At 36.5% G+C, this 14,602-nt stretch overlaps 1 protein-coding gene across 1 annotated transcript in view; it reads left to right on the top strand.

The window, feature by feature from the left end:
* si:dkeyp-14d3.1 (transmembrane protein 132C) overlaps positions 1-14,602 on the top strand; it is a 180,031-nt gene that overhangs the window by 140,829 nt on the left and 24,600 nt on the right. The window contains 2 exon segments of the mRNA XM_043246074.1: positions 10,844-10,895; positions 10,898-10,986. Coding sequence (XP_043102009.1) covers positions 10,844-10,895; positions 10,898-10,986 — 141 coding nt within the window.

Here is a 14,602-nt window from a genome sequence, read left to right on the forward strand (position 1 = left end):
TCACAGTATTGTGTTGAAAAAATGTATATATTTAAGATGATATTCATGGTAGGACCTTTACTGTATGCTGATTTGAATATATATATATATGTATATATATGTATATATTTCTTTAAATTTATTACATTATTATTATTAAAGAAAAATAGTCTTATTTGAAGCACCACCGAGATGATGAGAATTGAAAAAAAAAAATTAAAATCAAAGAGCAGAATGGTAATAAGAATTATTAAGGTAAATGTGCTTAATAAGCTTGAAAGCATTGTCATAATGGTCCTAAAATTATACTTAATTACACTTGATTAAAATTGCGCAATACTTCATTTATTTTTTTTGTCTGTTTTAGGCTAAAATGTTACCTGGGCTTACTGACTTGGATTAGCTTGAATTTGAATGCTAAAGGTACAGGAAATTAAACTGCAAAAGGAACACTTTAGGCATTCATTTATTAGCATGCTGTTTATATTAGTACCATATTCTCCATCCCTAATACCTAAGTTTAACGAGTACCTTACTAAATATTGGCAGCAAATTAGTTCACTGAGGCAGAAGTCATATTTAATGGCTTGTTAATAGCAAGAATTGAACTTTAAAATAAAGCGTGATCGTCTGACTTTACAAAAGTCTTGCAAAAAAAAAAAAAAAAGAATGAGATCATATTTAATTGCAAGGATCAAAGATGTCTTCATTATGTCTAATGAATGGATTCATTTACCAGCTCCGGCTCTTTCTAGTTCTTTATCACATTGTGAAATGAGAAGTTTTTTTTTCTTCTTTTCACTAAACCAGGAAGACCCAATTAAAGACAAATCCAATGAGTGAGAGAAGAATGTCACCAATGCTCAGCTTGTTCACTGGTTCTCAGGATCTCCCCCCCGCTGGGAGTAAAGTGGACCAGAAGAAGGGACATGTCACTGACTCTCTCAACCTGCTTGTTAGCACACTGTTTCAGCTTGAAGGGCATTTACAGCTGGTTTTTTTGCTTTCTTTCTTTCTTTTTTGGGTACACTTAATGACTCTCCAGCCTCTTTTTTTAGTGCTATCAAATGACAAAGTCAGTTAGGTTCTCAGTATGCCATCCCACGGTGCTCTTTTATCCAACCTTGTCTCATAAAACCCATGTGCACTTTTTGTGCAATACCGTGTTTACGTGCATTTTTCACTGCAGTTTCTGAGAGAAACTGAATGTCTACTGAGTGGCGCTAACACACAGGTTTATTATGTGAACCCTGGCACATTTTTACTATGCGATGGTTTAAAATTTTAATATCTGGCGACTGTTGCAAGTGAACGGCCTTATATGTGTGAAAATTTGTAACAAATTGTACATGTCGTTTGTGCAAATCCTTAAAATACGACTCATCGAAGCGTCTGCTATGTTATCAGCATCATAATTTGATCCTTGTGTAGCTCAGTCTGTAGAGCATGGCGTTTTACAACGAGACGTGATCGTGCAGACATGGGTTCGAACCCTGAGCGTGCACGTGCTTACAGGTAGGTTTAGGTGTGGAGTCATCTGAACAAATTACACCCTGGAAAGTATGCTTTAATTACCGTGAGATCAGTGTAAAAAGTCGCAATCTGCATTTAAACAAAACACTAGATGACAGTCGTTTCGTGACGACAGACGCAACATGACATTATTTTTACGCCTGCTAGACGGCGCTTAACTTAAAAGAATAAATATGGGTCATGTAAAGTGCTTGATTTTTGATGACAGGCTGACTTGTTGGTATGTATTTAGTGTCTCGCTAAAAATTGCACCCAGGTACGTTTATGCCGGCAGGTACGTTTATCATAGTTTAGAGCAAGGACCTGTTACTTTTTGGATTTATTTTTGCATTTATTTATTGCACGGAAATGATTATATATGTGGGCTTTGAAGTAGAGACTCTGTCAATGGTGCATCTTGATTGGACTTTGACAAAACAACTCGAATGAATAGGAATAGTAAAAAAAAAAAAAAAAACAACAACTATGCAGCAAATCCACGGCTCAAAAACATACAGACTCTCCCGCATTCTTCTCAAATGATTAAACCGAACATGAGTGCCTGGGACCAAGTGAATTATACGGGATTGTTTAAGTGTAGCTCCAGGCTAACGTTGTAGAAATAATAAGGATGTTTTTCTTTCCATGTTCCTGAGCACATACAACATTGACTGTGAATCGAAACCAGTTACGAAGAGGGAAGCTATAAAAAGAACTGCATGCAACAATGCTCCGAGAAGACTCCAGAGCATAAAAGAAGCGCGCCACAAAAATTGGCCCCAATAATTCAATTATTTTTTCGAACAAAGAAACAGGAGAGTGAGACGAAGCTAATTCTGCTCTGCGGTATGAGAAAGCCCTCCGTTTTGTGGCGAATTAAGATCTTCACGTTAGATCGCTTTTTAATACACCACATTTCTGTAATTATGTTATATTTCATGCCCTCGTATTTCATTATGGAGTAGGATTTATACGTCATAAAGGAGCAAAGATAGCTATAAAGTGGCCAGGAATGAAGGAAGGATGGACAAATATAGGGTAGCAAAGAGAGATGAAACGGAAGATAGAGCATCTGTTTTTCATGCCGGTCAGATTACAGGGGCTGACACCATAAATCTTACTTATTCTCGGATGGAGAAAAGGAGGAGGACAGGGAGACGCTGACAATGCTCTCCTGAATTTCAACACATTTAGTTGGCAGGGAAACCAGTCTAGCAGACTCAGTCCTGTTCAGAGGAAGTGAACACGGTGACATTAAGGCAGTGGGTCAGTTTGAGAATTTCAAGTCCGATTGGAATCACTGTACTTGCGTTATTTTTGGACATCACGGCATCAGACCTACTAGTTCAGTGTCAAAAATATACAAATTCACTTTTGTAGAACAAATATTTGCTGTATAATGTTTATGTATTAATATAAATTAACCGTCATCGTGTAACGTAATTCAGTATACGAGTATCAGTGTATCAGTTATACAGTATATTGGAGCTGCAAAAACATTTTTGCCGTAGAGTGTTTGCTTGTTAATTTATAAAGTCATTTATTTAATATTCTTGAATTTGACATGACAAATTTGAGTTAGTGCTGTCACTATTAATCGAGATTAAATCGCGTCCAAAATAAAGGTTTTGGTTTACATAATATATAAACGTGTACTGTGTATATTTATTATGTATAGAGAAATACAAACACGTGCATGTATACATTATAAAATATAATAACATAAATATATAAATGTGTGTAAATATTTGCAAAATATCAATTGTATATGCGTGTGTTTATACATACATAAATACACTTTACACATACATATATTATGTAAACAAAAACATCAATTTGAATATAATAGATGTCTTTTTTTTGTTTGTTTTTTGCTTTATGAAATGAATACTTTACCAAGTATGCATGAAATTGTGATTATTAATATTTTTGGTTTTTTTTTAACTGTATAACTTTCTGTTTAGCACAGAATCCTGAAGATATAAAAAGATGTGATACTTTTTGAGCAGTAGAAGCGTTTACAATGTTGTTAATTATTAGAAATGAGCATAACATCAGAATATTAAAACTGAATTAATACTGTATAAATGATGCTCAGTCTTGCATTACAGACATGAATTGCATTTTAAAATGTAATCAAATTTAAATTTAATATATTGTAATAATATTTCACAATATTGCAGTTTTTCCTGTATTTATGATGCAGCCTCAAAAAACAAAGAGATTTCTTTTAAAAAAAAACTTACTGACCCCAAACTTTTGAACAGTGATGCAGCCAGACAGATATTGTGGCTGGTGAGACCATAAGTCCCTCAAAAGGGGCAAGTTAGGACAGGTTTTATTAAAAACTCACAAAGTTTCTCGGCTGTCAATCCATTGTGATTCATAAATAAACCCTACATAGGGAAGGATTTATATTATGTTGACAATACAAGACTAGGTTAGCCATTAAAAACATCTGCCATAAAGAAACGTAAATGTCTACAGGGACCGATATTTTCTGTCTGTGACTTATAAACAAAAATTGCACCTCCCGTCTCTGATTAGGTTTTCCGGCTAAAGTACAGTGAACATCCACCAGAGCAGATGAATCAGGCACTAGACATCAGGTGCTTTGACTGGGAAATTTGGCAAGTGAATGATAATACTCCAGCACTTTGACTACTATTCAAGTACATCTCAAAAGCAGAGATTACTGCGTGCATCGGTTTTTTTGATGGCTTTTACCTTAACAGTTGGGACTGAATGAATACCTTTGGTGGGTTTGAGGTTGAAAGACACATCTCTGTGCCAAAGATGTAATTTTCTTCCTTTTCCCATCCTTTCACATTTGCGCGTGGCCCAATTTAAGCTGTCTGAAAGGAGCCCCAAATTTCGAATTCAAAGTCTAAGCCACTTTTCAGAGATTTCATTAATCTCCATCGTATTATTTGGTAGGTCTTAGATCTTTTGTACCGTCAAAGTTTTCAGTTCATGGCTTATTAGTCTGCCGGGTTTGTTTCGCTCCGAGACTTTACTGGGACCTTGAAAATGGATTTCAGCATATTTACATGTTTGGTGCTTCCCGGTGCCCCTCAAGTAATTGAGCGAGCAGATTTGTGGTAATGAGATACTATTGAGGAAATCTTTACAAGATATTGGCAGCAAGACGCGGCCTGTTCGAAAGCATTTCAGTCAATTAATTGTAAGGTCTGCGCAAAAGCAACTTGCCCAATCTGGTTGAAATTGGCCCTTCTGCTTGTTACTCTCAAGTTTCCAGAGGGTGTCTGCAAATTTTAGCAGGCTTTCATTGCAAGAACCTCTATGACCTTTCAACTACGTTTCCACTGCGTTTCAGTGAAAGATTATATTTTCAGCTGTGTGTACACACATCGATAAAGCAGAAAGATTTAGGTTTGATGGCTTGAATCCCAGTGCTGACAGGCACTCATGAATGAGCAAACAGCGATATGGCTATTGGGACCTTAGTCCTGCTGGGTACTTTGGCTCAAGATGTCTCCAGAGCTTTATAACGCAGTGGCTTTGACTCTCACCTTTCTCTGCGTGTCTTCTGATGCTGCTCGCTGGGAGAGATCCTCAGCTTCCACCGCTAGCCCGTTTTATATTACCGTTTTAAAGTTTAATAGCGCTGCAGAATTTTAATCATGAATTAGTCTGAACGAAGACAGAATTGGGCTTTCCAGAGACAGAATCGGGTGAAAGATTGCCTGTGTTGTGCAGATTAAAACAAAGAGGAGAAAGAAAAGAGTCTCTGATAGAACAAAGAAATTTCAAGCACTTTTTCTTGTAGATGTGGCAGCCAATAATTAAACCTATAGACCTAAATGGAGATACCTAAATCAGCAAAAGGCAAGATGCTTAAAAAGAAACTTTCGAATGTCCAGATTAAAATCTAGTTTAAAAGGCATTTTCCCACAATATTTATATTTTTGGATGCACTTAATTTTGATAGTCCACTTTAGGCATTCTACTTTAAGTAGCTTTGTAACATGTCAACTAATTCTTATTAATTGGCAACTGCATGTCTACTAACTGTCAGAGTAGACCGTTTAGGGTTAATAGAGGTTTCTCACAGTCAGTATGCCGTGTGGTCATCACAATAAAGTGTTAGAAGGTATTAAGCAGACGGTCTGCTAATACTCATGACTGCTAGTGTAAGATGGCATGTATAGTTGCAAAGTTACTTAATGCTAGTGGAATGTCTAAAGTGGACTATCAAATGAAATCTTACCATATTTTCAATAATTGAACACAACGATAGCAGTGTTTAATTGCGGCACATACATACACTTTACCTGAATATATCTGCTAGAAAGAGTGCTACATGATCCTTCGGATATCATTGCAATATGCTGACTTGATGTTCAAGAAACATGTATTATCATCAGTGTTGAAAACAGTTGTGCCGCTTAATATTTGTTGTGGAAACTGTGATATATTCTAATTGATGGCAAACTCTTATTGACACACTAACATGTATTACACCTATTTATACATTTTAGATGTGACCTTGGAGCACAAAACCAGTCACCATTGTGGTACATCATCTGCTTAATTCCTCAGCTGAATAAATACGATTTTCATTGATGCATGGTTTGTTATGATAGATAATATTTCCCGCCATTTGAAAATATGAGAGTGCAGAGCACTGAGAAAATCACTTTTAAAATTGCCCAAATGAAGTCCACAGCAATGCAAATTACTAATCAAACATTTATTTTATTTTTGGTAGAATTTTCTCTTTCTTTATTTTTTCATATGCTCATAGAAATGATCTTTATTTAATAACTCAATGATTTTTGGCATAAAAGAAAATTAAAGGCGACTTTTGAACAATGTGTAAGAATGTCCTCATAAGTCACAAGGAGGGAGGAAAACTAGTCTGGAAAGAAAAGGAAAAAAAGCGCATGCCAAAAATCATCACAAAAATACTTTAAGTTGTGTAGTCGAGTAGTCTCAGATCATGGACATTGACCTTTCAGGTGTCCAGGCGGCAGGCCAGAAAAGCCTCTTTGTCTAGTCAGGGTCCATAAAATGAACAAAAGCAGTCATAAGAGACAGTCATGTCCTTGAAAGTGAGCTTGTTTCATAAATTCCTCCATTAGCTCCTGGGCTTGCCCTGCAGCAGGCTTTCTATCTCGCCCATTAAAACCCATCGGGGGACAGGCCTGTAAACAGTCCGGCCCCACAACTTTGATAATGGCCATGTCTGTGTCTGTATCCAATTGCAGTGGCCGTCTCAGCCCTCTCTCCTCTGTACTGACGTCCCACTGTGGCTTATTACCAGCATGCAGTGATCTCGTTCTTGCTAGCAGCTAATGTCCTGCTGCTCACATTTATCCTGCTGTGAGTCTCCTAACCCCAAACACGCAGACGAGCGATCCGCAAGCACACAGGCACGTACACATGCTCTGGCTCTCTCCCAAGGTCTGCAGCCATTTAGCCCATCAAGTGCAATGATCTTTGCAGGAGGGCAGACGGAGGCTTGGGGGCAGTCGGGGCAGAGAGCATAAAGGGAGAGAGGGGCCGTGGAGGAAGCGTTTAGTGATATATGAGTCAGGGATTCCCCTCAAAGTGCTCATATTGCGGGCTTAAGTGAATTAAACACCCTAGAGGCTGTTTCAAGGGCTTGAACTCCATTAGGGTGTGTGTGGGTGCACAGTTTACAGTATTTACTGTACTTTTTTATGACACCGCAAGGTAGGCTGTAAAATATAATGTAGAGTGATTTACAAAAATCCTGGTTTTACACTGCTGTTTAAATGTTTGGAGACAGTACGATTTTTTTTCCGTTTTTTAGAAGACAGTTATTCTCAGGAATTCTGCATTTATGTGTTAGAATTTACAGTAGGAAAAGTAATATTGTAAATTATTATTAAAATGTAAAATAGGCTAATTGTTTTCTATTTGATTATGTGATAAAACATAATGCGTTTCTGATTTTAAAGATGAATTTTCAGCAGCTATTACTTCACAGAAATCATTGGTGCACAAGAAATATTTATTATTATAATTATCAGGTTTTCTTGTGCAGCTTAATGTTTAGTGAAAACTGAGTTGTTTATTTTTTTCTCCAGAATTCTTTGATGAAAATTTTGAAAACTGAATTTATTTGAAATTGTAATCTTTTGTCTTTTGTAAGCCACTTTTGATGTCTTTAGTGCATCCTTGCTGAATAAATAAATAAATACATTTGCTTATTTACTGCAAAAAATAAAAGCACAAGTAAAAGTAAAATAAGTAAAATAATTGATTAATCATTGACATGTGGGTTGAGGATTTTACTTGATGGTAATTCGCATACCGTTTTTGGAGTTATTAAATTAAAACTTTTGTTGAATATGGTATAAAAGTTTTGCTTTTGATTTTTAAATGTATGAAACAAAAAAGGATTTCGTGACAGATTTTTGGGAATGAAAATGGACAAACTAATATTTGCATATATATATATATATATATGACATGAAATTGGTCAGATCAGAGTAAGGTACACTGAAAAGCCCATTGATATGTGTGTACAAGGGCCAACCTTTAACAAATGTAGAGATGTAGTAAAATAAAAAAAAACAAGCACATCTAAAATGCTTATGTTTTGCCTTAAATCAGTAATGTTTGTCTGCGGGTTATATTGTATGAACACCACTGCATCTGTGAGAGGTCCTTAAAAGGTCTCTGCGAGTACATCTAAACCTACTTTACCTTCCTTTGAGGACATATGTGCTAAAAACAAAATGTCACCCAAAGTTAGGCTATATGACGAAACCTCATTTGGGAAGAGAAAAGAGCTTTATAAATAAACGAAATAATTATTTATTTTTAAATGTGGAAAGGGAGACTGCATGAGTTTTCCATTTGTGACCATAAGCGTTTATTTACTCTGAGCCACATTCTGTCTCAAGTTAAAATGCCTTCACAGATTTCTCTCTTTCACTGTCCTTAAATTATTCAGCACACAAAAACATCTCAAACATTTATAAGCCCATTCTTATAGGGCCGCATGAGAAGTGTGACCTCGCTGTTTGGCATAAAGGACTGGCTCAAACCGAGTCCAGATAATGGATCAAAGCGTAAACACACCACAGTCTCTTCAGCCGGGATATGATCCAGGAATTAAACCGAAAAAGAGTCTTCCAGTAATAGCATTACAGAAATGACAGGGAATCAAGCCTGTAAAGAGCAGATCGGCTTAAAAAAATATAATATGGGGAAAAAAAAAAGCAGAGCTGTCAGGACGAATTCATTTTTCCTTATTCTTTTCTTGCCTTTCTGCATAAACGTACGAAAAGAGAGAACTATCAGAAACGGGATAGAGATCCAGAAAGTGCTGCTCGCGGTAATGGGAATAATAAGGCAGAGAGTTGGAGAGATGGCGGTAAGCTGAGCGTGTCATTACGCATTCATTGAGATTAGGTTATGTCATCTCTCTTATAAAAGAGCGAAATAAAGAGAAAGAAATGAGGATGGAAAGACAGCGCTTACAGTGAATGAATACCGTCTGATTGCGGTAACCGCGCTGCCGCTGTTGGACATTGAGGGCAAGCAGATTGGTTAATTGAAAGTGATCTGCTAATGAGGTAAATTGACTACATTACCCACGTCTGCCTGTCTCTTAGGGACGGCACAATGGGGGCTGAGTTTCTCATGCTGACTGTAATGGTCTCAATTATGTGGTTGTCTGAAACAGTGTGTCTCTGTGGCTGAAAGGTTAAGGACTCGGGCTGTTTCTCTTCTAATGAACCCTCTCCCCGAACCGCCAAACAGCAGCGCTCTGCCCCACCGCCTCTTTCACTTCTTCTCGTCTGCTCCTTTTGTAAAGTCATTTTGCAGTCATCTTCACTGGGGATGTACCACGCAAAGTATAAGGAAGGAGGAATGGAGTGAAGGTGAAATTAAAAAGGAGAGGAGAGGAAGGAGGAAAGAATGATGGATGAGTGAACGAATGCAAGGAGGATCGAAAAAATGTATAAAGGGCGTTTAGAATGAATGAATGGAAAAAAGAATGATGGATGAATAGAAAGAAGGAATGAATGAACAAATAGAGGAAAGGCTGAAACTTAAAAATTGAAGGATGTGGAGAAAAAGGACTGACTGAGGGGATGATTGAATAAATGGAAGGAAGTAAGACAAAAGTAGAAATGGGAAGAATCGGAAGGAGATGAGAATGAGTCAACCAATGAAAGAGAGAATGATAGAAAGAATGAGCGAGGGAAAGAAAGAATGACGAGGGATTGATTGAAGGAAGGATTGAATAAAGGATTAAGTAAGAACTGAATCAAGAAACGAAGGATGGATAGAAAAAGCGTGCGTGTGGGAGTGAAAGAATTAATAGAAAATGGAAAGACTGAATAACAGGAAAGGAAAGATAATGAAAGAAGAAGAATGGAAAGAACAGATGAATGAACAAAATGGAAAAATTAGGGAAGGACATACGAAACATACGAAAGAAAATTAAAGAACTAATGAAAGAAAGAAAAAGTAGGAGTGGATTAATTAATGAAATGTAGGAAAAGAATGAAACAATAAATGAAGGACAGATGGATGATTGGATGGAAAGAAGAAAGGATTGAATGAATGCTGAAAAGATGATTAAAAGGAATAGGAATAAATTATGAAAGGGAAAAACAGATAAGAGAATAAATTATGGAAGGAGGAATAAAATCAATAAAGAAGAAGCAAATGGGACTGAATGAAGCATAGGAGTGAACCAATGAATAAATGATGGGTGGGTGGGGAAAAGAAAAAAGGAGAGAAAGAACAAAAAATGAATGGAAAGAAGGAAAAGTAAGAGTGAAGAACAGAAAGAGAAATTATCGATGAAAGAAGGAGAGCGCTGATAAATCAGCAATGGATTGATGAAGCAAGGATTATAAAGATGAAAATAAAAACTGAAAAAACAACAATTTTGGAAAGAATAAGGAAAGGAAGAAATAAAGAACAAATAGATTAGTGAATGAATGCTTGAACTAATAAAAAAAAACAGATGAATCAGAATGAATCAAAGCATAAATGGAAGTACTGAACCCATCAAAGACTGATGGAATGAAGTCAGTAAGAACATTCAGACATTTCTTGTGTGTGTGTGTGTGTGTGTGTGTGCAACCTGGCATTTATCACGTTATGGGGACCAAATGTCCCCACAAGGATAGGAATACCAGTATATTTTACCTTTTTATGTCCCCATGAGGAAACAAGCTTATAAAACATACAGGATTTAATTGAAAATCTGAAATTGCCAGTAGTTTCCTGTAAGGTGTAGGTTTAGGTGTAGGACAATAAACCATACAGTCTGTACAGTATACATGTCCCCATAAAACATGGAAACACAGCGTGTGTGTGTGTGTGTGTGTCACAGGAGACGGAGATCCTGAACACGGCGGTGCTGAACGGGAAGACGGTGGCGGTGCCGTGAAGGTGGTGACGGTGGGCACAGACGGGACGGTTACAGACGTGTCAGACGCGGTGCAGTGCCAGTCCACTGATGAAGACGTGGTTAAGGTCTGAACGCTCGCTACACATTCAAACTAACCAAAGCATGTTGTGTCATGTTGATTCAAATGAAGCTTACAATAAATTTCACTCATATCTAATGAGGTTTTTCCAATGATTAATGGAGGCGATAATTATTCATCACGTCAGGTTACTTATTAGAATTGTAAAAAGGCTTCAACGGGTCTGTTTGAAAATGCTTTTGAAAAAGAAATTGCATCTCAACGCCAGTCATCTGTCTCCACCTGTCTGCTCTCAGTCTGACACTTGTTTAATAGAGATCTATTTCTCCATGTCTGTATCAGCATGTTGCAACAAGCTGGCAAGAAGTCATGTGTCGCCCCCTCTAAAAAAAAAAAAGTATACTTTAGCATACTGGTGAAAAGAGTACTTATTAGAGAAATCACATACAGTAAGTGTGAACTCAATGTAATGATTTTGGACACTCAAAATTTGTCTTGCACAGCAATGAATCCTCTGCAGTGAATGGGTGCCGTCAGAATGAGAGTCCAAACAGCTGATGAAAACATCACAATAATCCATAATCCAAAATATCCACAACAACTCCATGCCATCAATCGACATGTTGTAAATAATAGTTTTTAAAAATGTTTTTAAGAAACAACTCGCATCTTGACTTAAAAATGATTGCCTTCTGATTCAGAACATTCTGAACATAAAAATATTAGGGACAGGGGGCTATTGATGGATGCTTTTCACTTCACAGGACATTAAATGACGGACTGAAGTGGTGCGGGTTATTATGATGTTTTTATGAGCTGACTCTCATTCTGACGGCACCCATTCACTACAAGTGCACGTTCGATGCAATTAGGCACGCTTCTTATTCACAAGGGTCTCAGCGACCATTGTGTTTCTATAATTCTGGTCTCCTTCGGGTTTTTTTCGAAGGCCTCCAGCTGGATCTCGGTCACATATGAGCTCAGATTCAATCATAGCGTATATAATTATGATATGTTTGATTACGCATGAGCCGGAATCTTCCGAAGCTTGTTTCAAAACAAGACTAGATTGTACGATTTTTTTTTTTCTAGAGATGGTAATTTGTGTTTGACGGGCCTATTAAGTTGAGGTTGTTTAGACATGAAATTCTCTCATTTTAAATGACCCAAAAGACTTACACGCAATCAGCTTCCACTGTGGGAGTGATTTAATGCCGACGGCATTCGTAAGAATGTTTTTAATTGCTAATTTCAGTGTATTTCTTCACAGTTAAACACAGCTGTGCTTCAGCTAAAACTCTCTCCTAAAAGCATTAAAGGCTTTGGTCATATGCAAATGATGAAAACGTTGTATATGTTTACATAGACTGCAGTAATCCAACGTTCGGCCTAACATTTCATTCATATTTATGAGTAAAAGTTTTAGCTTATTCCGGTTCATACTGTAGCTGAAGATGTGAAAATTACTCTAGATATGCCGTGGAAATGGGATATGTGCCGTTATTACCTTAAGGAGCTATTTCTACCTGATATGATCCTTAAAATGACTTCCGTTGGTTTAATCTAATGTAGTCAGGCTGATTCACTCATTAAATAACCAGGTAATAAAACCAGGTAATTTAGATGTCACCACGTGAAGCACAAATTTAGCCTAAAGTCAGAGTGTCCCTCCAGTTTAAAACTTTACTTTGAACTGTTAACTTTACCAAAGACGGGGGAGCGTTTGTAAAGCCGCTCATTATTTAGTGACACTTGAGGTACAGAAATTACATACTGCCGCATCTGAGTATCTCAGAGTATCTTTATGTGAACTGACTAGAACAATGCGGGGCAATACATTATTTATCACCTACTCTGTTAAAAAAAACTGTTGGTTAAGTTCGCCTTCCATATACGGAAATAACAAACAAACATGAAAATGCTTTAACATGCTTTTATAAACTGTAAAATGCTGTCAAAATAGTTGTTTGTGTGTATGTTTGTTTGCGTTTTCAAGCGATTAATCAAAAAAAAAAAAAAAAAAAAAAAAATTATATATATATATATCACGGGTGTGATAAGCACGAGAGCACACAACTCGCATAAGGGTAACTAAACGGCTTTAATCCACTCAGGGATGAAATAAACAATATAAATATAGACAGGACAAAATCACACGCAAATAAAGACGAGATCGGACAAAGGGAACTGAAATCACAGGACTTAAATACACCAGGTGGAACACTAAATGAATCACACACAGCTGAAGACAATACACTAAATTAGGTCACACCGAACACATGGCACACGACAAAACAATCACAAAGTCCAAAGACGGGACTATATATATATATATATATATATATATATATATATATATATATATATATATATATATATATATATATATATATATATACAGACATTACATATATACACACATTAAATATAATTATTTGTAATATAAATAATAGACATTTAAATATTTTCAAAGTAAATATTTTTGTGTGTATTTATGTATACCTAATAAATATACACAGAACACACACATATATCCTGTAAACAAAAACTTATATCTGGGATGTAATTGATCATGATGGGTTATTTATTTAAAGAACATTACAAATGTTTATATTATATATAAACACTTATACAAATCTTTATAATTTTCTACCTCTTATTGTTGTTACCATTAATTAATATAAAGTTGTTTTGTGACTTTTAATGTTATTTGGTTCATGTTTAGTGACTGGTCTATATCAAGCGTCAGCCTTGTAACTATTCAGGCCGCCTTTTTTACTTTCAGTTTAAGATGTTTTTAAAACACCTTTCGTCTAAACAACCAGTGGAGATTTTTCTGATGTCTCTGAAACATTCAACAATCCCAACAGAAATGCGCAATCCATTTTTTCATCTCGACCCACGTACAATCACCTTTCTTTCTGCCCAAAGTCCTACTTTAAACAAATGATTTAAGTAGTGCACTCACATTGGCAATAACATGCTATGGAAACAGAAGCGTATAATAACATACCGCAATTACTCAATCAAATCTCAGCTGACCATGTGAAAATATCTCCATGAAACACGAGCGGAATCACAAATCGTTTTAACTGAACGGGACTGATGTTAAGTATACAAGTGTGACATTGTAGCTAAATAATGGATGACTGGGCACACACACTAATGCATAATGGATTTGCTTGTATCACAATCACTGCAGTGGGTTAAAAAGACAACCTTTTTGATACGAATTTTCCATTTCCTCAGAGACGGATGCTCTGTATGCTTTGGAACTAAACGGTTTTGAGGGAGTGTGGCAGATCGGGAAATATTTTGTTTCCCCACAGAGTGCCGTTTTCTTTCTATATCATGAGCGCCGGTTTGGGTATCGGCTCATTGTGTGCCATTTTGGATCATTTTCTCCCAATTAATTTAATACAGAAACCCATCGGCTTGCCTGTAGCCACAACAATAGACAGTTAAAGAAAATAAATGCAACGCATAACAGACTAAATTGCACGATCCCTTTAGCTCACGGCGGTGCCAAAACGCTGAATAGCTATATCGTGCTGCATTATTATCATGTCCTTAAATGCTAAATAGAAAACACTAGCATTTTTTATCTTTATTGGTGATTTAGCAGCCGTGTGCCGTTGCTGGCTGTTTAATTCATTTTGTCC

This window comes from Puntigrus tetrazona, chromosome 8 (assembly GCF_018831695.1).
Source record: "Puntigrus tetrazona isolate hp1 chromosome 8, ASM1883169v1, whole genome shotgun sequence".
In the NCBI taxonomy this organism is placed as follows: Eukaryota; Metazoa; Chordata; class Actinopteri; order Cypriniformes; family Cyprinidae; genus Puntigrus; species Puntigrus tetrazona.